The 24,968-nt window shown below is 35.5% G+C and overlaps 1 protein-coding gene and 1 long non-coding RNA gene across 4 annotated transcripts in view; one reads left to right on the top strand and one right to left on the bottom strand.

The window, feature by feature from the left end:
• The window catches only part of ADGRG2 (adhesion G protein-coupled receptor G2), a 57,202-nt gene extending 32,878 nt beyond the window's left edge, over nucleotides 1–24,324 (top strand). Inside the window, exons 7-28 of one of the 3 annotated variants that reach the window (XM_083854869.1) lie at nucleotides 448–489; nucleotides 2,435–2,482; nucleotides 3,053–3,120; nucleotides 4,662–4,735; nucleotides 5,527–5,566; nucleotides 5,686–5,720; nucleotides 7,039–7,121; nucleotides 7,780–7,840; nucleotides 8,321–9,006; nucleotides 10,595–10,793; nucleotides 11,122–11,278; nucleotides 13,329–13,478; nucleotides 13,701–13,823; nucleotides 14,955–15,000; nucleotides 15,092–15,195; nucleotides 15,794–15,918; nucleotides 16,682–16,950; nucleotides 17,650–17,749; nucleotides 18,067–18,341; nucleotides 19,817–19,918; nucleotides 20,680–20,832; nucleotides 22,303–24,324. In XM_083854869.1, the coding sequence (XP_083710995.1) occupies nucleotides 448–489; nucleotides 2,435–2,482; nucleotides 3,053–3,120; nucleotides 4,662–4,735; nucleotides 5,527–5,566; nucleotides 5,686–5,720; nucleotides 7,039–7,121; nucleotides 7,780–7,840; nucleotides 8,321–9,006; nucleotides 10,595–10,793; nucleotides 11,122–11,278; nucleotides 13,329–13,478; nucleotides 13,701–13,823; nucleotides 14,955–15,000; nucleotides 15,092–15,195; nucleotides 15,794–15,918; nucleotides 16,682–16,950; nucleotides 17,650–17,749; nucleotides 18,067–18,341; nucleotides 19,817–19,918; nucleotides 20,680–20,832; nucleotides 22,303–22,487 (3,125 nt within the window). In that variant the 3' untranslated portion in view covers nucleotides 22,488–24,324. The remainder of the gene's footprint in view (nucleotides 1–447; nucleotides 490–2,434; nucleotides 2,483–3,052; nucleotides 3,121–4,661; nucleotides 4,736–5,526; nucleotides 5,567–5,685; nucleotides 5,721–7,038; nucleotides 7,122–7,779; nucleotides 7,841–8,320; nucleotides 9,007–10,594; nucleotides 10,794–11,121; nucleotides 11,279–13,328; nucleotides 13,479–13,700; nucleotides 13,824–14,954; nucleotides 15,001–15,091; nucleotides 15,196–15,793; nucleotides 15,919–16,681; nucleotides 16,951–17,649; nucleotides 17,750–18,066; nucleotides 18,342–19,816; nucleotides 19,919–20,679; nucleotides 20,833–22,302) is intronic. The other 2 variants (XM_083854871.1, XM_083854870.1) reach the window with 2 other exon arrangements.
• LOC310905961 lies at nucleotides 20,039–24,947 on the bottom strand. Its single transcript, XR_014589309.1, has 2 exons — nucleotides 24,819–24,947; nucleotides 20,039–20,309 (listed from the first exon to the last, which is right to left on the bottom strand). It is a non-coding gene; the product is annotated as an uncharacterized lncRNA (long non-coding RNA).
• Nucleotides 24,948–24,968: the final 21 nt, after the last annotated feature.

A 24,968-nucleotide genomic window follows, 5' to 3' on the forward strand; every position in this document is an offset into this window, starting at 1 on the left:
TAAACAAGGAGTAGGTTCATTCCATATCAATATGGATTCCTCCATTATGTATAGGAGCTGAACATCCTTCTGTTCTTCATTGTTGATTGCAAAACACATTTTTAGAATAGGATTCCTTCTATGCTGAAGTATCCATGTAAAATAGGATAAATAGGAATCACCTTAAAAGCAGCACTTTCTCCTCTGAACAATAGGGAGCCAGGAGTCTCTGGCCCAGATGGGGATACAAGCATAAAATTGGATGGATCTTACTCTCCTTGCTTTTGCATTTCCCACACTGAAAGTAACTTTATTTTCTTATAAATTGCCAGGTGTTTACACTTTTCCTGGAAAGACAGAGTCTGAAAGAAAAATAAGAATTTATTTTTGTGACATGTATTTCATGGGGTTTTTTAAGTTAAAATGTAAAAACTTTTGATTTTTTTTTTTTTTTTTTTTTTTTAACAGAAGCCCTTACGACAACTGATTATTATTCCACCATGACACCAGGTAGGATTCATCTATCACCACTGATACGTTTTTGTGCATCTCAAATTTTAAGTGTGTGTGAGTTCAGGAAGTCTGCTCCCAAATGCTTTTTAATATGCTTTTTACTTGGTATTGGGATGTGTTACATTAACAGTCTGCCTTACCTCACATCAATGTCCAGTCTGGTAGGAGGACTAATTCTGCAGTGCTTTTCTAGATGGCTGCATATAGAAGAGTTTGATTATTTTGTAAGTCAGAACAGTAGGTTACCACAAAAATGTAAGAAACACAATCTTGGGGACCGTGTTTGCTAAAAAAGAAATCTTTGTGTCTTTTAGTAGATTGCAGCAAACTGAATACAGTCATTGTATTTGACCTCAGGGCAGGCCCAGTAGGACCAGGAATAGACTGAATTTTATTTTTAAATTATGCACATAGAAGCTCAGTAGCCCCATTCCAATGGATTTACCCTGAGTTAGTGCAAGTGAAAGAAAAACTGGCTTGGAGCCTTAATGACAAGGCTAATTAGACTGTGTAAACATGACCTGCAGAATTATTGCAGCTGTGTTATCTGATGCCCTTGAGGAGATGGAAGCCTTAGTGATTTTTGATCAGTCTTATATCCTCCACCCTGCTAATCTATTTTGTGCATTTTGGTGGCGTGCAGAGATCTTAAGACTAGAGGGCACACAAATGCATGCTCTGTAAGGAAAAAGGAGCTGATGTAATCTTTTGTGGCACTTTCAGATTTTGTGTTGGGTTTTTATAAGTTGCTCTCTATGTTGTAAATAATTTTGACAATTTATTGTTGTATTGACATTTGATTATTGTTTATCAGTTACTTATGAGCTTTTTTTTTAAGGATTGATAAAAAACCAGTATATACAGGACTTGTAACTATTTCACTGCCAACAAAAGGGAGGCAAATTTAGGGTCATAGAATTGTTAAGGTCAGCAAAGAGCTCTAAGATAATCCAGTCCAACCATCAAAGGTATTTGATTCTAAACTGCTGTCTGAATTTTTTTGCTAGTAACTTGAATATTGCCACCAGCTTACAGTCTGTAGTGTCTGGTGGCTTATTTATTGGTGGTGATAAAATTAATAAAGCAGCAAACTTTTGCAGTCAAATGTTTGCACCACAAAGAAAGTGAAAAAAAAAATTTTCTTCTCATTTGGTACTAACTAATGATAACAGCAGAAGAAACAGAAATTGGTTTTTTTCTGTTAATGGAGGCAAATCCATCTGCTTAAGTAAGAAAAGTTATTTTAATTAACAAGTATAGGAGTTTTGTCTTGGATGCAAATATTTTTCCAGTGCTTTGTTTTGGAATTATACAACAGAGCCATCTGTTTGAAGTATACTAATTTATGATCACTGTTATTTCTCAGCAGTGTGTGTTGTATTAAAAATATGGAAAATATGGAGCAGCCAAAAGCTTGCTATAACTAAGTGAAGGCATGTTGTACTAGATAAGAGTGTACATGGTTGCTGTCATCATAGCTTGAATTCCATCAGGTAGAACAGTTTTAGCTTCATGCTATCATATGGAGCCATGGTAGGAACCTTAGAGACAGACAGTATGCTGCCTAGTGATTGAATTCTGTGATAATTAAAGATCTTATCAATTATATGCTGTTTTCTGTTTCTAACTAAATTTCTTAAAAAAGGAAAAAAAAATAATTGAGACCACTTGCATTTTAAGTTTTCTGTCAAAACAGTTGCAGAATTTTTTTCAAAATTAATTAATCAAAGGCAGCATATTTCTGAATACTAAGTCTTGGAAAATGTCATGGTAAATGCTGTAGATAGGTGAAGCCTAGACAGTATGTCAAATACTTCCAGAATACAAAGATATTTACATTCCAAACACTGGAATGATTGTAAATATATATGAGAATATTGTATTTAAGATTAACTTTTTTACTCAGAAGTTGTTTGGTTTTTTTTCCCCAAAAAATCTGTAGGAGGAGAAACCATTGTATGCAACGTAACACGTGCCTGTAATTATTCAGGTTAGTGGTTTTCTTTTCTCTTTTTTTAAATAAAAATCCTGTCCAACTATTTTATACTCCAAGTAATGAAGCAATGTTTAGTTGCTGGGTAAAAGCTAGGTCTGTCATAAATTTCCTTGTAAATTTAGGGAGATTTTATATAAATTCAAAAAATATTAAAAGTGGGGAGGTTAAAAAGTGTTTAAACTCTTGTACTTTTAATCTTTGCTTTCTCATCAAAGGCACACAGTTGCAGATAAGAATTGCAAAAAAACCCCAAGAAACAAGTAAGCTATGGAGTTATATTTATAGTAATGTGAAGGGCAGTTTTTCTATTTTGGGAAAAGATTACCTAGAAGGAATTTGGGGGCAGCCATCAAAATTATAAATACAGAAAATAATGAAGCCATTGGACTAGTTCATTTGTTGAAATAGGTGAAAAGATGGAAGAACAATTGCAAAAATAGATAAACTACTGCAAGTGTTCTTATTTCCCTTGTATTAGAACACAAGCAGTAAACTTTTCAATTCTCAATTTACATTCTGTGTTTCAGCATTGATTTTCCTAACTTTTTTTGCTTCTGGCTTTAGTTTTCTATGTGGGCAAGGTAAAACTTCGGGCAAGTGAAGAAAGTAATGCATCACTAAATGTAGAAATAGTAAGTATTCTCTATTTTAAAACTTTATTGTAAGGAAGCTTGAAGTGAGTTTTATTGTTTACACTTAAAATAAGTAAAATTAGTGTGTTTACAGTGGATGGAACAGCTCTGTTTTAAACTGCTGCTTTGCAACTAAATTTTAAAATTCCAGCTAACTAAACTTCCTACAGTAAGGACCTGTATTCTCTAAATAGCCACTGAAAGGAGGGGGAAGCCCTGGATAATCTCAAAATTTACATTTAGGCACACAGGATCTTCCTTTGGAGATTAATTTAGGCACTTGCCTTAGGAAGATAAGCATCATTAGATGGCAACTATTTGGGCATAATTAAAGTTGAATTATATCCTGGAATAATTCATGTTGAGATTCTCAGAAATAGTTCTTATGCTTTTTTGTGTATTTTTTCGATTATGCTTTGCATGATCATTCTATGTTTTTTGGCTTGTGGTTACTGAGTCATTAATTTTGCAATAGGCTTATGTGACATGAGTGTGTCCATTTATACAACATGAGAGTTTTAAGAGGACAGTGTCGTGCCTGGCAAGGACCATATAGATGATCCAGTACCAAGATAATACTATGAGGATGAGAATGTTCTCACAGATGGAAACTGAGGGGAGGAAAAAAGAAGAAGCTTCTTATCTTTATCCTACACATCCCTGTCTGTCCTCAGCCTGAGATTTCACATTCCAGTCCCTGAAAGCGTAAGAGTAGTCAGCAATGTAACCACAGAGAAGAGCTACTGCACAGCTGCACATGGAACATCGAGTTTGGGCAGTGATATGCCCCTAGCAAAAGCCACCTCTACATTCTGTTGTGTTTCAGTGGTGATAATGCCTACTGAAAGTGTCCTAGCATGGTAACATTACACCTACAGCTTCTGGGAGAACCAGTTTCTCTTGAAACTCTTTTGCTTTTTAGAAGAATGTTTGTTAGGAGAAGTCAATGCCACATATATTAGATGATGTTTTTCCTCATGGCCCTTGCTGTTTGCACAAAATGTAAAAATAACCAGTAATGCTGGTAACCAGAAGAGCATAAGAATGCATATATAGAAAGGGCTCTTAGATAAACCTCAGTGTATCCTCAGACCCTAATGGTAGATCATACTTATTCAGCTTAATTCTGTCATGTCTTTCACTGCAGTTCTTGGCTTCTCACTGCCGGTATTCTGTCATCTATTATTTATGTCATTTATGGAGCTTCTCCCATAGTTGCACTTAGAGTTAAAAAATTCATTCAGTGTCTGGACTAAGCTTTGTTGCAAACTAAGCAAAATTCCTCTTTTTCCAGCATAAGACATGTCCTTTTGCCCCTCTCTTCCACAAAGATTTTGAGATTTGGTCTATACTAGATCAACAGTTCCCTACATAAATTGTGACAACAATGTCATGGTAAATACTTGTTGCAGTGTATTCACGGGAAAACATGCTTCTTATCTTTGTAATTTCAGCCTATTAAAATGTGTGAAATTAACAATTTTCTTTAAAGGCTAAAAATTACTGGCTGTACTTAGCTGTGGGATCTTTTTTCCTAACAGATTAATAACATAACTACCCACAATCGAGTCAAAAAGTTAATTGAAGTTCCAGCACATACCCCACAAGAACTGAGGTAGGTAATTCTGAATAAAGCTTGGAATCTTTTTAAAATTTGAAAAAGATGAAATGGGACCTTCCATGTGTTGAGCAGACTTTGTGTTATTCCTGCACATTAAAAATTTCACAAGTTGCAAGTTCTTGCTCTTTAACATAAAGTTCATACTGGTTAGAATACTGTTAGTTAATGTACCACTGGAGTTTCTTTTTAAAGATGGTACATCAAATGTTTGTTATAATTTAAGGATTCAGCCTGTCTGGTAGAACTTTCCTAGCTGGATGTTCTTCAATAAATATTCTTGAAGTAATATCTATGGTTTTATTTTGGTGTAGTTTTTTCTTTCCCAGTCTTTATAAGGAGAGGTGAATGAATATTTCCCAAACTTGCCCTGAAAATCAAAAAGATGTGGTTGGCCAAAAAGTCTTGTTTGTAGAAGAAATCCGTATTTCTTACTCATTCTATTTCTGTGGCTTTGAGTATAAATTTAGATTTCTATTCCAAGTAATGCTTGGCAAAAGACAACATTAAGATTTATCTTTTCCTCTTTTAAATAACATTTACAATGGGTTGATGTTCAAATGTGATGACAGAGGTTTAAATTTAGTTTGTGTAGTGAGTCAGCTCTTCAAATGTTTAATGCTCTGAAAAGTAGTTTTACAGTATTGGAACTGGCCTGACTTGAAAAAATCATTGATTAACTGGAAAAATATTTTTTCTCTGTGATTTTTCTTTTTAATTAAATTGTTGTAATTGTTTTTAGAAACGTAACTAAAAATCCTACATAACAGTAATACTGTATTTTAAAGCATTTCAGAGTTCAACAAAACCTTGCGAGCAGTAAGTGAGGTAAGATTACTGATTATTGTTACTGTTTGGAAGGCATTCTTCCAACTTACTTGTAATAAAGCATCACTCCTGATTTCTCCTTGTGAACTAATTTTTTCTGTTTTCATTTGTCATTACAGTCCTCTGTTATGAAATGCAGTGCAGAAAACCAGAGGTTTGTTTTTAAATTTTTAAAGACAAAATATTTAAAAGCTCATATATTGTCTTGTGGTATGTGAAGTATGCATGGCACTGTAACAGAAGAAAAAGAGAAACTCTCTAGGAACTTCAGAAGTTCAGGAAACAGGCTGGAGAAATATATATAGGTTAACAAAGAAATTCTGATTTCATTATTGTCCTGGCATTAGTGATTTTATAAAACCTTCTAGAGTTTGTTGGTTTCATTTAACCCAAATGTATTGCTACTCATTAGTCTTATGCTGAAGCCCAGGCTTCCCTGCCAAAGTCCTTCTGCATCTTGGTATTACCTGAGTCACGTAACTGGGAGCACCAGAATTCCAGATTTTGTGAATTCAGTGCAGTCTTTATGAGGGATTTGCTCGAGACATCTCAAGTTGCTGTTCTTCAGCTTGGGAAACCAACCATCCATGGGGTAGTGGGAGCCTGAGGAAGTAACCAGTTCAGAGTCTGGAAACCATGAATGGCAAAGCTTCTCCAGAGAGGTGATCCTGGAAACCTGGAAACATTGATGATGTCTCTCAGTTTAATTGCTACTCACTGTTAAATTGTCCTTTAAAATGATCCACTTGGAAACACTGTATTGTAAAACAGTGAAACTTAATTTCCTGAAATACTTGAATCTGGACTTTATCTTCCTAGATTAAGATGAAAGAAAAGTCCAAAACTCAAATAAAATAGACAGAAAGTAGTCAGATCATACCTTCATGTCATATACTGACAGTCACTAAGGTAATCTTTTCATTCTTATGAGCTGGAAAGAAACTTTTTCATTCATCTCTATGTTTGCATTTGCTGAATATGAAGAATTTTTACTGGAGGTTCCCTAGTTTAGGCAGGGCTTTAAGTCCTCACACTGTAGTCGTAAAGATGGAGTTACATGTTTGAATGGGGTCACTGAAGTTATCTCTTCAGGAGAGAATGCTGGCTTCCCCAGGTGAGGTTTCATAAACACTGGCATATTTACACTAACAGTGGAAATTATGTTTTTATCCTTACAAAATTACCAACTCTTTAATGACTAACATTAATCAGGGAGGGACCCATTTAAGAATTGACATAGTAGTGATAAGGGACAGTAAGTGCCATGAAATGATGCTTCTAATCAAGCTGGCATAGTGGTTTACATGCATTAAAAATATGTGCAAATCTGACAGAGCCTAGGAGAAATGTGCTTTTACACTTAACAATTGTGCTAATGTGCTTTCTTTTAGCATTTGATGTTAGTTCCATGTGTTATAAAGATGTGGCAACTCTGTTTCTTGAGTATTAAGCTTTTTTTCTTCTCTTTATAGTACACAGTGCAATTTCATAATGAAGCTGGCTGAGAGAGAGAATATAAGCAGTTTAACAGAAAAAGCAAAAATAAGTCAACTTGGTAAGTTATGCTTTAAACACAGTTTCATCATGATTTTGTGTCTTTACATGGAGTCTTCAAGTAGCTAAAAAGACAAGATAGTTGCTTTTAGATCAAAATATTTTCAGTTTTGAGCACTATAAATACATAAAAATGCAGCCTTCTGATTTTTGGGGATGTATGTGATAGAAATAACTTTTTAAAACATTTTGGTATAAGATTGCTGGTTACTTTAATAGAGCACACTTTGAAAGGACTAGGTGTAAAATAAGCTGAGAACATAAATGTCTTGCTAAAATGACAATCTGCATTGAAAGGGTTGTTAAGCAGCCAAACTTTCTTAGTGATATTGTGACAAGATGGAGTACTGGCTCAAACCATTTGTCTCTGTCTCCAGAGCCATAGTGTTGCATTTCGATTTGTTTAAAATTAAAAGAAAAAAAAAAAAAAAAAAGGAGAAATCTGAACTCGTCAGGCATTGAACAAAAATCTGGGGGTATGGCAATATTCTGACTGGTCAAGAGTTCCTTTGTTTTGTAAAACTAATTTGAGAACAAGCTTCAAAATAAATTATGCAGTATATACTGTTGTTTAAAGACATAATACACATAGTTAAATATTGCACTTAATGGTATTAGCAGTTGTTATGCTTAAGGATAATGCTTTTTTGTCATCTCAGATAGGTGCTGCTGTTCATCACTGAAGTATTGTTCCTTGACTGCTGAAGAATTACAAATGTAGTAAGTATAAATACAAAATTTGAATTGCTAATTTCATGAATTTCTTAATACATGGCTAGAGGCAACTTCCATGCTTCAGTGTAATAGCCAGAAAGGACTCCACAAGAAAAAGCTGACAGGCATTTTCCTATGTATCTCCCGCCTCTTTCCCTTCCCTCCCTTCTTATCCCTTTTATTTTTCATTTTTTCCATGATGCATCTAGCTTTTGTGTTCAACAACAGCTCATCTTCAGAACAGGAAGCAAAGGCATTTTAAATATTTGTTTATGGACTTGCTAGTTAACTGCTAAGCAAAATAGACTGTAATAACTGTCTTAATATTACAGCATGAAACATCCAATCTGATTGATTTTAAAATATACATTATTATTAGCATGTCCATATAATTTATATATATTCCTCTATTATAACTGGTTTTCTTTAAAATAGAAAAAATGGTAAACTTAACATGGATTTTTGTACCTTTTTTTTCTTTTACAGTTCTATACAAGTACCACCTCATCTTATATGGGTTCCTTCCTCTCACTCTCACCTCTCTAAAAAGACTTCCCTCACATCTAATTCTTTTATTACCCCAACTGTACTTTCTGCTAAACAAAGCCCCACAATCAGACAACTGATCTCACCATTAACAGAAATCTATTTTCCTGGAACTCTTTCCACATCTCCCCTTACAAACCCTCTCTCTGAAAATTCTATGCCTTCTACCAGTGTTACCACTACACATTCCTCTTCCGAGTCTGTTGCTCAACCTACCATGCCAACTTTGTCTTCCATAACTTCCAAAAAATCCATCACTGTTCCCATACCTGCTACAAAATCTGTCACTAATGCTGCTTTCTTAATTAAATCTGGTGCTGCACACCTTAACAAGACTTCTACAATACTTTCTCCTTCTGTAGGTTTCACTAAACATTCTTCACTTTCTTCTTCTGAGCCTCACAAAGTTCCAATTGTAAATCGGCACTTTGAGGCTATCACCGAATCTGCTGCACAAATTCCCCCTGCTGCAAGCCCACCTGTAGCTGGTCTCAAAAATGTTAGTACAGTACCTATTGTTCCCCTTACTCCTTTCACAATATCTTTGACCCCTACTGTTAGTCCTGTCAACCGTTCTGTCTCAGCTTCTCGTCCTCATTCTACTGCTGATGGCCACGGGACCCCAGGTAAATATGACAAATAAACAATTAGTTTTGTTTGAATTCCATACACTGGATTTGCTTTTAAACTTCATTAAACAATGTTATAGATATAAGAGGTGACCTTACAATTATTGTGAATTACTTTAGATGGGAGTGTTGATTTGCTGGAGGGTAAGAACAGAGGGATAAGTTCTACAGAGGGATCTGGACAGACTGGATCTGTGGACCAAGGCTCAACAAGGCCAAATGCTGGGTCCTGCACTTGGGTCACAGCAATCCTAGGGAACACTCCAAGCTTAGGGAATAGTGTCAGAAAGTTCCCCAAAGGAAAAGGACCTGGTAGTGCTGTTTGACAGTGGCTGAACATGAGCCAGGGTGTGCCCAGGGGCCAAAAAGGCCAGTGGCACCTGGCCTGTGTCAGCAATAGTGTGGCAGCAGGACCATGGCAGTGATTGTCCCCTGTACTCAGCACTGGTGAGGCCACACCTCACACCTCGTGTCCATTTCTGGACCCTTCACTACAAGAAAGACATTGAGGTGCTGGAGTGAGTCTAGAGAAGGGCAACAGAACTGAGGAAGGGTCTGGAGGAGTCTCAGGGGTGACCTTATCACTCTATACAAGTCCCTGAAAGGAGACTGTAGCCAGGTGGGGGTTGGGCTCTTTTCCCAGGCAGCCAGTGACAGGATAGGAGTAAACGGCCACAAGCTGTGCCAGGGAGGTTGTTGGACATCAGGAAGAATTTCTTCTCTGAAAGGCTTGTTAAGCATCGGAATGGACTGCCCAGGGATGTGGTGGAGTCACCATCTCCAGAGATGTTCAACAAACTACTGGACATGGCACTCAGTGCTCTGTCTGGTTTACAAGGTGATATTTAGTCAAAGGCTGAACTTGATCATCTTGGAGCTTTTCCAGCCTAAATGATTTTGTGATTCTATTCTGTGTGAAAACCCTGAGACAACTTTCACTTGATGTGCAAGTATTTTAAAATACATTCTGATGCCTTTGGCCATGGTGAGTAGTACCTCACCCTACACAATTGTTAATAACTGTCCTACGTAGGTACAGTGCTCAATCCCCATTAGAACAAATGTCTTTTGGACAGAAAAAAATCAGAGAGGAAGGTAGATTTTTTTTAAAAAATTAACCTAATATCTAAATTACTGCACAGTAATTATTGGATCATCCTTAAAATATTGTTATTGACTGGGAATATTCTTAATTGCTAGGTATTTTCTTATGAAAGTTGTACACATCTTTACAAGCTGCTTCTCAGATTCCTGACACTATCTTGATTTTACTCTACATTCAGGTGTTCAGTGGCTAAAAATTCAAAATAATAGGTTATTTAATAAATTAATGGCCTGATGTGAGGAACTTTGAAATCAATAAAATGTGAAATTAATGTTGGTAGTTTGAAACCTTATTTTATGTTTTCATGAGATTTAAATTACCACTCTCTGCAAAATAGCTGATAGGAAGGAATTACATAACTTGTTGAGAAACTTTATGAATAGTGATACAAGTTTTTAATCAAGAGAGCTGTTTAATTTTTCTGCTTCTTCAATATACATCATTTGTTGAACACAACGTTTAACTTTTCATTTGTCACAGGAAAAACCCTTTCAGCTACCACAAATACAACTTCTGTTCATACCACCATTAGTATCGCCACAGCTGAGCAAATTGTGTCCAAAATAGAAAAAGATTTAGCAGCTGGAAAAATAGAGCCAAAAGATGTAGAAAGGATGGTTAGTGAGGTGAGCAGTATCCTCACTGCTTCCCAGCCATTACCACCACGAATTTCTAACAGGTAGGTCATTTTGGCAATTGATTACTGAAGTGTTGTGTTTACTGTCTTGATAAATTGGCTTAAGCAAGTTTAACTTTCTCATAATCATAATCCAGAAGAATATTTCTTGTTCTTTAATGTAGTTATTCAAAATTGAAGGGCTGGCATTCTAATGTTATCAGTTCTACTATAATATAATGCCATGGAAAACATTGGGGTTTTTTTTTGTTGACTCTACAATAAGTGAGCATTTTGCACTAGACTTGGATTATTGCTTCATAACCATAACTTGCTTGAGCATTTTGGATGTATGTGCTTGGTAATACTAAATATATTTTTTTCTTAACAGAATTATAAAGCTGGTGGACTATATTGGCTTAAAACTAAACTTATCAACATCATCTGCTGCATTCGTCTCCCCTTCCTTGGCTCTGGCAGTTGTCAAAACCAACAGAATCCGCTCCAGCGAAATGTCTTTTGCTGTCCAGGACTCACCTGATCTCCAGGTGAGTATTACAAAATACTTACAAATTGTCAAACATTTATTTTAAAGTGTTTATGGTTTATATTTATAGGAACCATGAGTTTGTTTTTTATGTCAATTTTAGGATCTTTAGTTCATGTTAGTTTAAGACTTTTCTTTAATCCCTTCACAGTTTTTCCTTTCCTAATTTTCAACTGTGTAAATAGGAGAGCTGACTTACCAGAAACTGGCAGAACTAATAAGCTCTTGGAGAGGGTACAGCTAGAACATCAGAATGGACAAAATCCTTGGCAGAATAACTTTGCCTCAAGCCCCCTGAATTATGAGTCATTTATTCAACCACCATGACAGTGCTGAAATTTGTCAAGGAATTTTGCCAGATGGCTTCAACTGTTAGAAGGAAATAATTGTAGAGGGTTCCAGGAAAGAACTATTATGTATGTTCCTTGGATAATGATGCTCAGCCATTTGTCACTAATGGCATCTCACCAAGAAAGAAGTGCTTAGAAAGTTTGGTTGGATCCCCTTTATCTCATTCAAAACCTCCCTCCTGACAGAGAAAATAATGGACAATACCAGCCTTGGAGGCTTAAGCAAGGAGAGATGGAAAGTTTTGGACCAATTTTGACACATTCTGCCTCCTCAGAGAAGAAAATAGCTTAATGTATCGTAAGCCATACGTAGTACTGGAACTTTACTGTGTTACTGAAAATTATATAAATGTTTAACATTTGAGTTCTTTTCTATTTCTTAGCAATATATAGTGCATGAATGTGAGATGACTAGGAGATGGTAGTGCTGAGATACAGATATTTGCTAAGGAATGATATTTATTTAATGGCACTGGCTATGAAACACTGAAAGTTTTCAATAAGGATCATCTACTTCAAACTATAACAACAGGAGTACTTTTGTGGAATGATTCAGGATGTCTTTGATGGCTGTCTACATCAATGATCTCCAAAGTGGGGTTTGAGTACCCCAGGGTGTGCACATGACAGTCCATTGCAGTGTGGGAAAATGTTACTTATATGATTAATTAAAAAAAATACATTTTTTAAAGTATTTTTTTAATCTCCCTTATTTTAAAAAATATTTTATAACTTGTATAGTATATTAGTACACTAATTCATACATATAACTTATGGATAGGTATATACTGGGGCTTATGCTCAAAAACTTTTAGGGGATGCATGATGAAAAACATTTGGAGTCCGCTGGTACAAACAGATGAGTTAAACCACAATGTTAGGGCACTTTGGGGAGTTCACACTGTTTCTCTTATTACAGCCATTCTTTCAATACTCAGATAATTTCTTTCTGCAGCACTGCTAATGTTTCACATCACCCAGGAATTCTGGGGTGATGATATATGTAAAGGACTAATGTATGATAGGAATGTTGAGATATTTTGTACTAAACAAAGCTCTCTGGTCTGTAAGCACAGCACATAAGATGTTCAGCACATAAAATGAGTGAAAGTTCAGATCCCTTTTTGTACAATATTAGATCACTAAGCTCTTGAGGTACTTGAATTGTAGCTTATCCAGTTTATTTTTTTAATTTTTGCTAGATGAGCAAGAAGTTAATTTATGTTCTTATCTAAGAACATAAAACTTAACCTACTGAACTTAAAATGTATTGACAAATAATGGCTATGTACACTTTTCTCAATTCTGACATACTTCCTACAGGCTATAAAATTTTTTGCCTTTGTAGGCTTTCATGCTGTGAAAAGTTGATCTCCCTACACAGTTACAGTTACATAGAGATATCTGGGTTTTTGCTCCTCACCTTTTCCAAATCAATACAAAACACACAGTGGTGTGTTGTGTCCCTGTAGGGAAATAGTTATAGCCAGGTTATTTTCAATGATAGGCAAACCTGAAATGGGATCCTTTGCAGTCTTGTAAGTGCTATTTATGCATTGGAGTAGAAGAGGAATGAGAGCAGCAGTGGGTTTGTGACAGGAATTAAAGAGATATTTAGTTTGAATTTTTAAACTGAAAATAAGGCATAATTTATTTATTTGGAGACTAATACAAAGAACAATCCTGGTGTTTATTTTTCAGATCTCTCTAGGAGTTCAGACAATTCAGAATTTAAATAATCTTGGGTCAATTACCCTTCCTTCATCATTGCTGAAAAATTTACCCACTGAAGAGTTGGACTTGGCTTCTAGAATTATATTCAACTTCTTTAAAAAGACCACTGTGTTCCAGGTATGCTTTTTGTCCTACTGTTCATAAGGATTTTACATTCAAGCTTGGAGCAAAATATGAATGGATTTTTTTCCCCACAAAACATATTTTAAAACTTCTGACTTAAAATGTAATTATTTTTGTTCAGTGCACGCTCCACATAGTAAATGAACTTGTGGGTACTGTATTCTAGTATTGTTTCCTTTAGGATTTTAAAATCTGTTGCTTTTTTTGTCATTCCAGGATCTGTCCTTGAAGAATGCATCTTTAATCAGCAGTGTTATATCATCAAGTGTTGCTAACCTCACAATTAGCAACTTAACAACAAATGTTACTGTGATTTTGCAGAATATCAAGCCTAATCAGGTAAAATTTACATTTTGGCAGACTTAAAGTACAGTTTTGTTGCCTCCACTGAAGTTGTTGTAGTGGAAACTTTTTACTAGGAATACAGGTCAGCTTGTTCTGCTTTAGTAGTGTGGACATTTCATCTCCACGCACACATTGGAAAACACTCCTGTTTGCTTCTTTACCACTGGTATAAATTTTGGTTCTCAAGTAGTGTAAGGTAATTTTGCTTTAGCACAAATTCATCCAGCTTTTATCTTTCTTACTTACCCTTCTGTTTTATTCTACAAAGAATAAAAACTCTTAGAGGGACGACTGACAGTGTGGTTTGCTGTGGTAGATGCTACAGTTATGACTTTTGTGGGTGTGCCTGGCCAGAAAATAATGTAAGTCTTTTCTTAGAGGACCTGAAACACAGGATTGTGACATCTGGAACTATTAGGATTCTTACTCACCATGTCTTTCTGAAAGGAGCATCAAGGATTAAAGTCTTCTATCTCATATCTTAAGAGAGTTTAAAATACTCATTAATTATAAATTGAAAAATTTAAGGATTCCACTAATGCACCTGGGGATTTTTTCAGGAGCTGGCTTAGTGTCATCTCTACTTGTTTTGACATAATAATAAGTTTTGAGATATAACTGTTGAAATATTAGTATTTCTAGCAATATAGTGTACTGCTGCTGGTATTTATAGAATTTGCATGTGTGTGAGGAAATCTATGTGTAAATGTTTAACATTGTGATAGTAGGAAGTGATCAAACATTTGCAAATGTAAAGGTTTTTCCTTTTCTGTGTGGTCTTGACTTCAAAAATTACAAAGTCTGGAAGGAGGAGAAATCCCAAGAATTTGTATGGTGTGGGAAGACATAGAAACAGAATTCAAAAGGTTCTACCAGGATGCCAGGAATCTTTGCATAAGCACAAAAGCTAGCTCCTGTCTGGTGACTTCAAATTTGTTCAGCATATTTTTGCATGTGGTTTGCAGTATTAGCCCTTTTATGCACCTAAGCTAATTTTGTGTTCATGTAGAACAGACATATTTGCTGTATACAGTGTTTATTCTTGCCTGAATTTTTTTGATCCTAAACTCACAGTTTATAAGTTGTTTTTTTTTGTTTTGTTTTGTTTTTTTTACTCCTAAACAGGATAATTCAACAGTTAGATGTGTTTTTTGGGACTTCAATAAAAATGGTAAGTACTTGAGATCACCCAAGATGCTATGTTAATTCATGTTAATATAAATGAAGCCTTTTATGAATAACAAAACTGCTTTCTTTAACAGGTGGACATGGAGGCTGGTCATACGAAGGTTGCATGGTTAAAGAAAGGAGAGTAAATGAAACAGTCTGTTCATGCAACCATCTCACAAGTTTTGCAGTTTTGATGGTAACTATTTTTAAAATTATGCAATCTTACCCTTGTTCAAGAACACAATTTAACCTTGAGTTGTCTTAAGCAAGTGAAGACCCAATAAGCTCACACAACCTAATAAATAATACTCAGGTTCTATTTGCTTTAGTGTTAGTACAGATAGCCATACAATTAGTCACATGCTTAAACTCCTTGTTGAATGGAAGTCCATGGGTTCCACTGGATGAAATTAAAATTCTTTAAGTGCTGCAGCTTTTACATTTAGGCAGCTGTTTATACCCTAGGAAATAAAATTTAGAAAATCAAATTTAAAATATGTTTTTAATCAAATGGGTTTTCATGATTAGAGTCATAGAATTATAAAATAATATCTCAAGTTGGAAGGACCCATAAGGATCATGGATCCCAGCTTCCTGCTCTTTACAAGACTAGATTGGCTTTTTTTTTTTTTAATCTAACCTTTTATACGAGCCATGATGCAAAGAATGGAGTCCTTTTTTTTTTGGTTATAAGCGTAGAGGGAAAGATGCATTATGATTTATTTTGGTGGGTTTTTTATCTTTTTCTATTAAATAAACCTGTTCTCTGAAAATAGCTCCTGTTTCTGTTTTAGGACTTGTATGGAAATACTCCTTTGAATCCCACACAAGAATTGGTACTGACTTTTATATCATATATAGGCTGTGGCCTCTCTGCAATTTTTCTTTCTGTTACTCTCGTGACCTACATAGCCTTTGAGTAAGTACCCATTCAGCTGAGCTCCCATTATTCTGCAATTGTAATTGATTATAGTCTTCATTGAGAAATCCCTTTCAATAGTTATGGATTCTGTTTCCACAAATAATGCACAGATTTTGTCAATTCAACAGGAAAGTGTTGATTTAGTCTTCAGAAATGTTAATTTTATGAACAAGTGAATTATCAGGAGGCTCTAGGCAGTAAGAAGTGAAGAAGTAGCACTCTGAAGTATTTTATAATGGGTTATCGTAACAGGAGTGTGAAGGAATGCATTTAAGATACAACATACAAAAAAGCAGTACAGAATTTTAACATTTTTAAAAGCATTTGTATTCTTTCTTTATTCTCTCATTATTCTAAGACTTGGACTTGTGTCTGTCAAGGCTTTAGACACTCAGTCAAAATCTTGATCTAGTTTAGCAATAAAGAACAGACACATTTTGGGTGTGGGTAGCAATGTAACAAAAAGTCCAACATACAGTGTAAAAAAAAACCCCAAAAACTAAACACTGAACACTTCCAAGTTATCGTTTGTATTTATGTAACCTTTTCTAAAAAACTTTATATGTACAGATGGTTAATTTGGAAGTATGTTGTAAATTATTCTCTCCATGTATAAATGCAACACATGAAGCATTGTATATGAATGAAAATGTAAAATAATTTTTTTCCCTTGGTATTTGTGAATACTAAGGACTGCAAGAGAGGAAACCAGGGATCCACAGACAGCTGATGTCATCTCACTAATCTGCTTTTTTCATAGGAAAATCCGGAGAGACTACCCCTCCAAAATACTTATTCAGCTGTGTGCTGCACTACTTCTACTCAACTTAGTTTTTCTCCTTGACTCATGGATTGCGCTGTATGATACACGAGCCCTGTGCATTGCAGTTGCAGTATTTCTTCACTATTTCCTCTTGGTTTCCTTCACCTGGATGGGCCTGGAGGCTTTCCACATGTATCTGGCCCTTGTGAAAGTCTTTAACACCTACGTACGGAAATACATTCTTAAATTTTGTGTTGTTGGCTGGGGTATGTATTTTTTTTCCTTTTTTTATGCTAAATAGATAATTCCTCTTATCAAGTATTTCAGTGAATGTGACACAAGTCAGAAAGGAGAATTAGGCAATCATTAAATGTTATATGTTCCACCTTTCTGAGGCATGGAGTCCCCCCAGCTGCAGAACCAAAGCTTCTGCAATGCAAAGGGATAATAATTTTTCCTTGTGCTAGTACAATAGAACCAATTCTGGGTGTGCATGCTCCCATTATTTTTAGAATGAAGGCCAATAAGTATATATATATATATATATATTCCATTTCTGGACTAGCACTGTTGCTAACAAAAAGCAGCAAAAACCAAAAACAGGTCTAACTGGATAGATGATGAGGAGATTCTGATTTTTATCTCCTATTTGTGTCTTAAAACATGTAGGAAAGAAAATCAGTTATACTGTAAGAGATATTTTGAATCAGTTTGAAGACTGATAGTATTTGTTGGTTTATTCAGAAAGTTGTGGAGCTGGCTGTGGAGGACTTATCTTGTTGCTTTGCAAGTTGTACTCCTGAGCAGTTTGGATGCTGCAATTTTTCAGACAGTAGTCAGCAGAATTCCAACAACCAAATTTCAGAAACAAGTTGTAGATTTTGTAAAAAATACAATAATTTCAATTCCACATTATACTGTCTCTGTTAGAATTTTTATGTATGTCTTTGCTCCTAATCTTTCAGGGGTACCAGCAGTAGTTGTGTCCATTGTGTTGGCAGTATCACCAGATAATTATGGACTTATAACCACGGGAAAGGTTTCAGTAAATGGACCTGATGAATTGTGAGTTAAAGGGGAGGTGCTTTGCGGGGAGATGAGGGTGGGGGGTGGAGGGAGGTGATACAAATAGCTTTCCTTTAAAGTAAAACGAGGCAAGGCAAGAAAGCAGTACTAGTGCTTTGAAACAGTATAAATCTACAGCATCTCATGTGTTTTAGGGTTATTGCCTATATGAAGACTCATATCCTTTAAAAAAAGAATACTTTTTTTGTAAAAAGGCAAAAAAAGTTTGTTGCGTGTGCAACTACAAGTTTGTCTCATGTTTATTTCACTTAATTTCTGTTTCTGATAATGGTTGACAGACTGTTCTTTTGTTTTAGCTGCTGGATCAAAAATAGAATTGTCTTCTATATTACTGCTGTGGGATACTTTTGCCTGATATTCCTGATCAATATCAGCATGTTCATTGTTGTGCTGATCCAGCTCTGTCGTATCAAGAAGAAGAAACAACTCGGTGCTCAAAGGAAAACCAGTATCCAAGACCTTAGGAGTGTTGCTGGCCTCACATTTTTGTTGGGAATTACTTGGGGATTTGCTTTCTTCACAGTAAATGAGGTATTTACTTACCTCTTTACCATTTTCAACACTTTGCAAGGTAAGTTTGTTCTTACAGCTCCCTGTGTATAATATAACAAATTAAGCATTTTGAAATGTCATTTTCTTGATTCAGCAATAAAAAATTAACTTTGATATGTGCAGTAACATGTTAATTATATTAGAGATGAGATGATACCGCTTTGCAATTTTGTTATGATAAGGTACAGAAAAATTAATACTATTTATATAGGTATGGTATATTTATAAATTGTCATTTAAAAAGTGTATGCAAACCAGATATCCCTGGAAGTGACAGTTTCACTAACAAAAAACAGTTGAATTTTGAATAGGCAGTTATTCTAAGTGTTCATGTTGTAATGCAATTATTGTAGTGAAAACGGTATAATTTCTTCAGTTCCCCTAAGGCTGCTGAGGGAGCTTTGACATTCACCAAAGGGTCATTGAGACAGGCAAGGCTGCAACATCTAAAAGTTAGTGACCCAAATCTTAAGCATGGCCTATATAATACTTAAGAACATATAGGAAGTAGATGTGAAAACATAAAGTTTTGCAAAAGCCAGGGTGCTACTGGACATACCAAAAAGCAGAGTTGCTGCAAAGACTTTTATATAAACAGGAGTTGCTGTCCACCATGTCCTAAATATACCTGAATTGCCATTCTGAAGTTTGGATCCAAACTTCTGCTTAAATGGCACTTAAGATGATTGGCTGGATGATTTGACAGAGACTAAAGGAATGAAAATTGCAGTTCAGTGTATACATCTCTCCTCTATTTGCTGTGTTGATTTACTATTATTTACTATTCATTCTTAGCCTAATACAACTGTTTCCCATTGCAGATTGGAAACTGTTCAAAGATTGGGTGCCACTTTCCCTTAAAGGGGGGCAATTGTGATAAACTTTTAAGCAGGGAAAGTTAGATGACGCCCTGTGTCAGTTAGTAGTGAATGAGAAGTGGACAAAGAAACTATAAATGTGGCACTGTAGGAGATGGGATGAGCACCATCTCATCTAGAAAATACTTGAAATTGTGGTAAAATTATAATTATTTTAGATATGAGTTGTTTTCTTTGTATGAGTGCTCAAAATTTTGTAGCATTTAGTGGTAACAAGTTAGCTGCTAATAAAAGATGTAACAGTCACACCAGGTGCTAAAAAACTTTATGGTCTGACAGTGTGGTACCACACCCCCTCTTTGACATTGCTTTGAATTCTTTTCCAAAACCATTAAGTAAATTTAAAGATCAACAGAATTTTTCCCTTTCTATTTGATAGAAGGAAGCTATATGCACTTTGTGCATTTGTTTGTATTTTTTTTCTTTTGTGTGCATGATTCCTCTTATGTAAAAAAAAGGTGCTCTACAGTGTTCAGAGTTGTAAACATTTTCAGCAAAGAAAGGTGTACTACTTTTTATTAGAAATTTAAAAGAAATGAAAGAAAACCAAAACATTGTTCATTAGGAAGTAATAAAAGTGAATTTTGCAACAGTCTTTTATGTTATTGCTTTGCAGGGTTCTTCATTTTCATCTTTTATTGTGTAACAAAGGAAAATGTCCGCAAACAATGGAGAAGGTATCTTTGTTGTGGGAAATTCAGACTGGCTGAAAACTCTGGTAAATTTTTTTTAAACTTCTGAATACTTATATTTAGTGTTAAGTTCCTGGTATTTTGTAATAACTACCTCCCCCCCCCCCCCCCCCCCCCCAAAAAAAAAAAAAAAAAAAGGCAATTGATCATGTTGCTGCAGTTGCAGTTCCAATTTATTATCCAAAATACAGTAAACCTCCAACATTATGCTCTTTAAAGCTGGTAGCTGATGCAGCTCTTGCATGTTTTACATGCTGCTGCCTTAAGCTGTTAACTGCTAAGAGATGACCTCTTCCACTGCAGGGTAAAGACATGTCTTTGCAGAAGAGTTTTGGTCAGTTAGAAACGGTAAGATTTGTTCCAGCTTCTGGGTCAGCCATAGTTTTACCAGTGACTTCCACAAAAACAAAGTGAAGCCTGGTTTAAACAAAAAAAGACATTAATTACTTTATGTTATTTTGTTACTAAGTAGTTGTCCTCTCCTAAAGCCATATTCTTTTACACACTCTCACTTAGATGATCAACTGCACTTCAGTTATTTTTCTGATCTGGTCTGCAGTTGTAAAACTATCACAATTGGCTGCTTGTATTTTAAAAAGGGACAAAAGAAAACAAATTAGATTTAAATAATTTTAAACACCTTAAGTCATTAAATTCTTAGGAGAATATAATTGTGTCCAGAGTACTGCAAGAAGTGTGTAAAGCCTTGGTTTTATATAAATTCAGTTGCATTATGGACTATATTTTTATATAGTGCTTGTATGAGTTTTGTTATTTTCTGTTTTAGACTGGAGCAGAACTGCTACGAATGGTTTAAAGAAGCAGACTGTAAATCAAGGAGTATCCAGTTCTTCCAATTCCTTACAATCAAACAGTAACTCCACTAACTCTACAACACTGCTAATGAATAATGATTATTCAGTCCATGCAAATGGAAATGGTAAGTATGATGCAAAATAGCATTGCTTCAGAAGTAAAATTCTCCATCCTTCCTTTTGTAATGTGGTACTGTCCTCTGCACTGCTGCCCTTCCCTCTGTTTCTGAGGAGTTGAAATGCAGGTGTAAGTGGCACTGCACTCTCAGTTGCAATTTGCTGTGGCTTATTTGTCTGTTCAGAAAACCAGATATGAATCACCATTGAATGTACTTATTAAAAACTGTTCTTTTTTAGTGAACATAATCTAATTCTTCACAGTATTGCAGGGCACATGTCATGCTGCTGATTGAGCTCTCAGTAAGGACAGTCAATTTTTCAAGCAAAAATAACTTACAAATCTGTATATAAAACCCTATATAGGGTTTTATGTGAGTCAAGCAAAACTCAAAAGACATTACTCTTGTGTGCCTGAGGTATTTTTACAACTGATCAAGAGTTGAGGCTAAGGCATCATGTCATCAACTAGAATGCTTATTATATAGTTGTTAAACATGCTTGGAGAGGCTGTGTTGTCCTCATTTCTTGGCCTGTGCTGTCAGAAGACAGCACATAACCAACAGGACTATATCAGCAGATAACCTCTCAGAGGTACAGTGTAAAAGCTATGGAATTCATATGTGGGTTAGAGGTTACTGTTCCTTTGAGTGTACTAACTGCATATTGCAGAGAAATCACAACTCTTCTGGAGATGGCATTTGGACATGCCCTGAACAGCTTTCCAAAGGGAATTTTTGTGGGTTTTTTACATTCTTTTGTAAAATCTCCCTGTTTGGACACCACATAATGTAATAATTAACATAATTTTTATCTAACAGATCAGTTGAGAACCAGAATCCAGTGACACTCACTATCATTAGATACAAAGTAGGGCAATATTTTTAGGCAGAAGAGAGAAATTTTCAGGCTCAAAAGCCTGCATGTCTTGTAGGGTTCTTTTTTCCCTGTTGCCTTAATTGCTCTGATGACAGAAGCCGTCTCTCCCTGCAACATCTGACATGCTTATACATAGCTGCAAAAGCATTTTGACTGCTTTTCTCAACAGAAAAAAAGATAGCAGAAATGTTCTCTTGGACTAGTTTGTTGTAGTAACTCATTGCTCTCCTCTCAAAGCTGGAACTTGAAAATAACACTGCAGCATTTCATTTTAAAAAGTGACCTCCAAAACAAAAAACACTCTATAAATTAAGACCTTTGTCATAAATATACTGAGCTGTAAACACTTTATAGTTTTAGCCTCACTGCTTCTACTGAAATGCTGTTCCAGATTCAGGACTGGAATATGATTAACATCTCTCAAATATCAGGATTTTACAGAAGACAAGAAATGCATACAAAATATTTACAAAAAATATGCATTTTAAAATTGCTGCAGGGATAAAATGAGTGTGTGAACTCCCTACAGTGACTAAAAAAGCACAAGAGGTTTGATTCTGAACCATTCTGATAGGGGATGCACTTTTTTGTTTCAACAGGCCATCTTTCCAGTGAGAAGAATGGTGTTTGTTTCAGTGTACAGAATGGTGATGTGTGTCTCCATGACTTTTCAGGCAAACAACTTGTATTTCAAGACAAGGATGATACTGGCAGCAAAGAAAACCAAATCTCGCTCAGAAGGACTTCAAAGAGAGGAAGCCTAAATTCTATGGAGAAAATGTGATTTCTTTTTAAACAGCACACTGTTTTACAGTGTGAAGTAGAGTTTTACTTTAGCAGTTTTACATAATGTGAGCAGACCAAGAACTGGTTTTATTTAATATATGGTACTGGAACTTCAAGGCAGCCATGCAATGGATTGACAAGGACAATTTAAAAAAAAAAAAAAAAAAAAAAAAAAAAAAGGAACATAGTATTTTGACAAGGATGTCAGATTACAGCTGGCGCACTTCCATTTTGTTTCTTCATCAGTGGGGTTTTTGAGGGTTTTTTTACATTTAAACAAAATTTTTATTTAGACTTTTTTCATTACAATTAAGTTTATCTGGATATAATGCTTAGTAGTATTGTATAAATGTAGAAAGTTACAACTTGTGCATACAAACGATGTTAACTTTAAAAATGTTAGCTACACTGTCTTCATTTTTTGTATGTTTTAGTAGCTGCAGTGATGTACATAAACAGAAAATATCAACCTTTAAGCATCTCAATGATACTTTTATATTTATTTCTTGTAATATAAATTTAAATATACCTATGTATAGAAAAATAATTGGTATTTTGTTTGTAACTTCTATTGTAAGTTTGCATTTTTCTTTAATTAATTAACTTTAACCTAGAATGATACAAAAGTTAATTTGTCCAGTAAGTGGATCACTTACAGTGGTTTGAATATATTCAGTAGATGCAGAACTGTAAACAACAAACACAATTGGTCTTGAACCTCTAGCTACCTTTCAGGACACCATAGAGGGATAGAAATTGGATAAAATTCAAGTAGAGTGCCATGAATGGAGTATTAAATAGTCAGTAGGTTATTAAGTACAACTAAGTTGTGTTGGTGGCTTGAGTGGACTCATCAGTTTTTGCCATTGATTTCATCAGGGTCAGTATTTATCTTAAGTGGTGAGACACTGCCATTTCTCATTTGGAATGATGAAAGTAGAGAAGTTTGGAAGGAGGAGGGGAGGCTAGTTGAAGAAAAAATAGAAATAATAAATGACGGCTGCTATATTTAGTAGTTGAGAAATTGTTTGTTTCATTGCATGGCTGTTTTTTAAGGGGCAGCTCTTGAGCTATTCTAATGAGTATTTCTGCTTGTGCTTTCGCTCGTGGTTGGCAAACCAAATACTGAGGCACTAGCTCAGTAATTGGTGAAGCAAAATTTCATTCCTCTTGTGATAATTACCTGAAAAGATGGATTTTGGCTCTTTATGTACAACAGCTCAACAGCTGTTCCTCCTGAACAGAAATTCTCCTAAGCCCGTTTTTACCTCTTCTTCCACACACATGCAGCTGTGGCCACTGATTGCATTCTTGGGCAAAAGTTGGATGCTCCCAAAGCAAACCAGGCCAAACTGGCACCAGACTGCAGAGTACACCAGGCCCTGTAACGAGGGCTGCATGAAGCAGGTGCATGCTGAAGGGGAGCAAGGGCTTTGCTTTCCCGTTGGGGAGGGCTCAGTGGGGCACCCTGAAAACACTCTTCTCAACAAAAAGCATGAGTTACATATGCCTCCTCTCTTGGGGCTCTGTTGGAGTTAGCAATTGAACCCCTTCAGTACTCAAACCCCATTGTGGGCAACACAGGGGTTCTTTCAGTCACTTACATCCAAGGTTACTCTGACTATGCTTTTAAGGTGAGAATTTAAAGTATTTGTTGTGTTTATCCACAGGGTTTTAGCTGCATGTTGGTAAATGCCCATCATGGAATGCTAGTAGCTGGAATACATTTCTGTGAATGCTTTAACTGTTTGGCTAATTGCCTTTGCAGTGTTTCTTGTAAATTTATTTAATGTTCTTATATTTATATTTTCAACTGTAAAAAAAGTAATAAATTTGCAGCAAGTACAACACAAAATATATAAACTTTGTCTTTTAAAAAAATGTGTCAATACTGGGCTGTGTTACAATTCTTCAGATTACAGGATCAACAGTACATAACTTCTTGGAGAAAAAGCTGACCCAGATTTTGCATTTAATGTCGGCTACATATTTTACCTTGCATAGTTCTAACAGATCTGGATTTTAGCAGAGAAAATCCTGACATAAGTTAGTCCAGTCAATGCCTGCCCTCAAGTTTGCTGAAGCCCTCCTGCAGGAATGCTGTAAGCAAAAGCACATAGCTGAGTTTGGCTTCAGTAATTAAATTCCCTATGAATACACATATTCCACTGACCTGCTCTGAGTCTTCTTTTTGTTTTTATTTTTGCACACTAAAATATATTAGGATTCTTAAAGTAATTTTTATTTTATATATTCCCAGGGGAGATGAGTCCTTTCTGACTTTGCCACTTAATAGCACACACATATTGTAGTGAAAGTTTGCACTTACACCAGCATAATATTTTTGCTCATCCTCAAACTAGCTGAAAACGTGTTGTCCCATTGGGTAAAACAGTAAAATTGGTTCCAGTATCCTTTTGGTACTTGGTCTCTGGGACTTTGTTTAGCCAGGACACCAAGAGCTGCAACACCTGCCCAG

This window comes from Zosterops lateralis (assembly GCF_965231275.1).
Source record: "Zosterops lateralis genome assembly, chromosome: 2".
Classification (NCBI taxonomy): Eukaryota; Metazoa; Chordata; class Aves; order Passeriformes; family Zosteropidae; genus Zosterops; species Zosterops lateralis.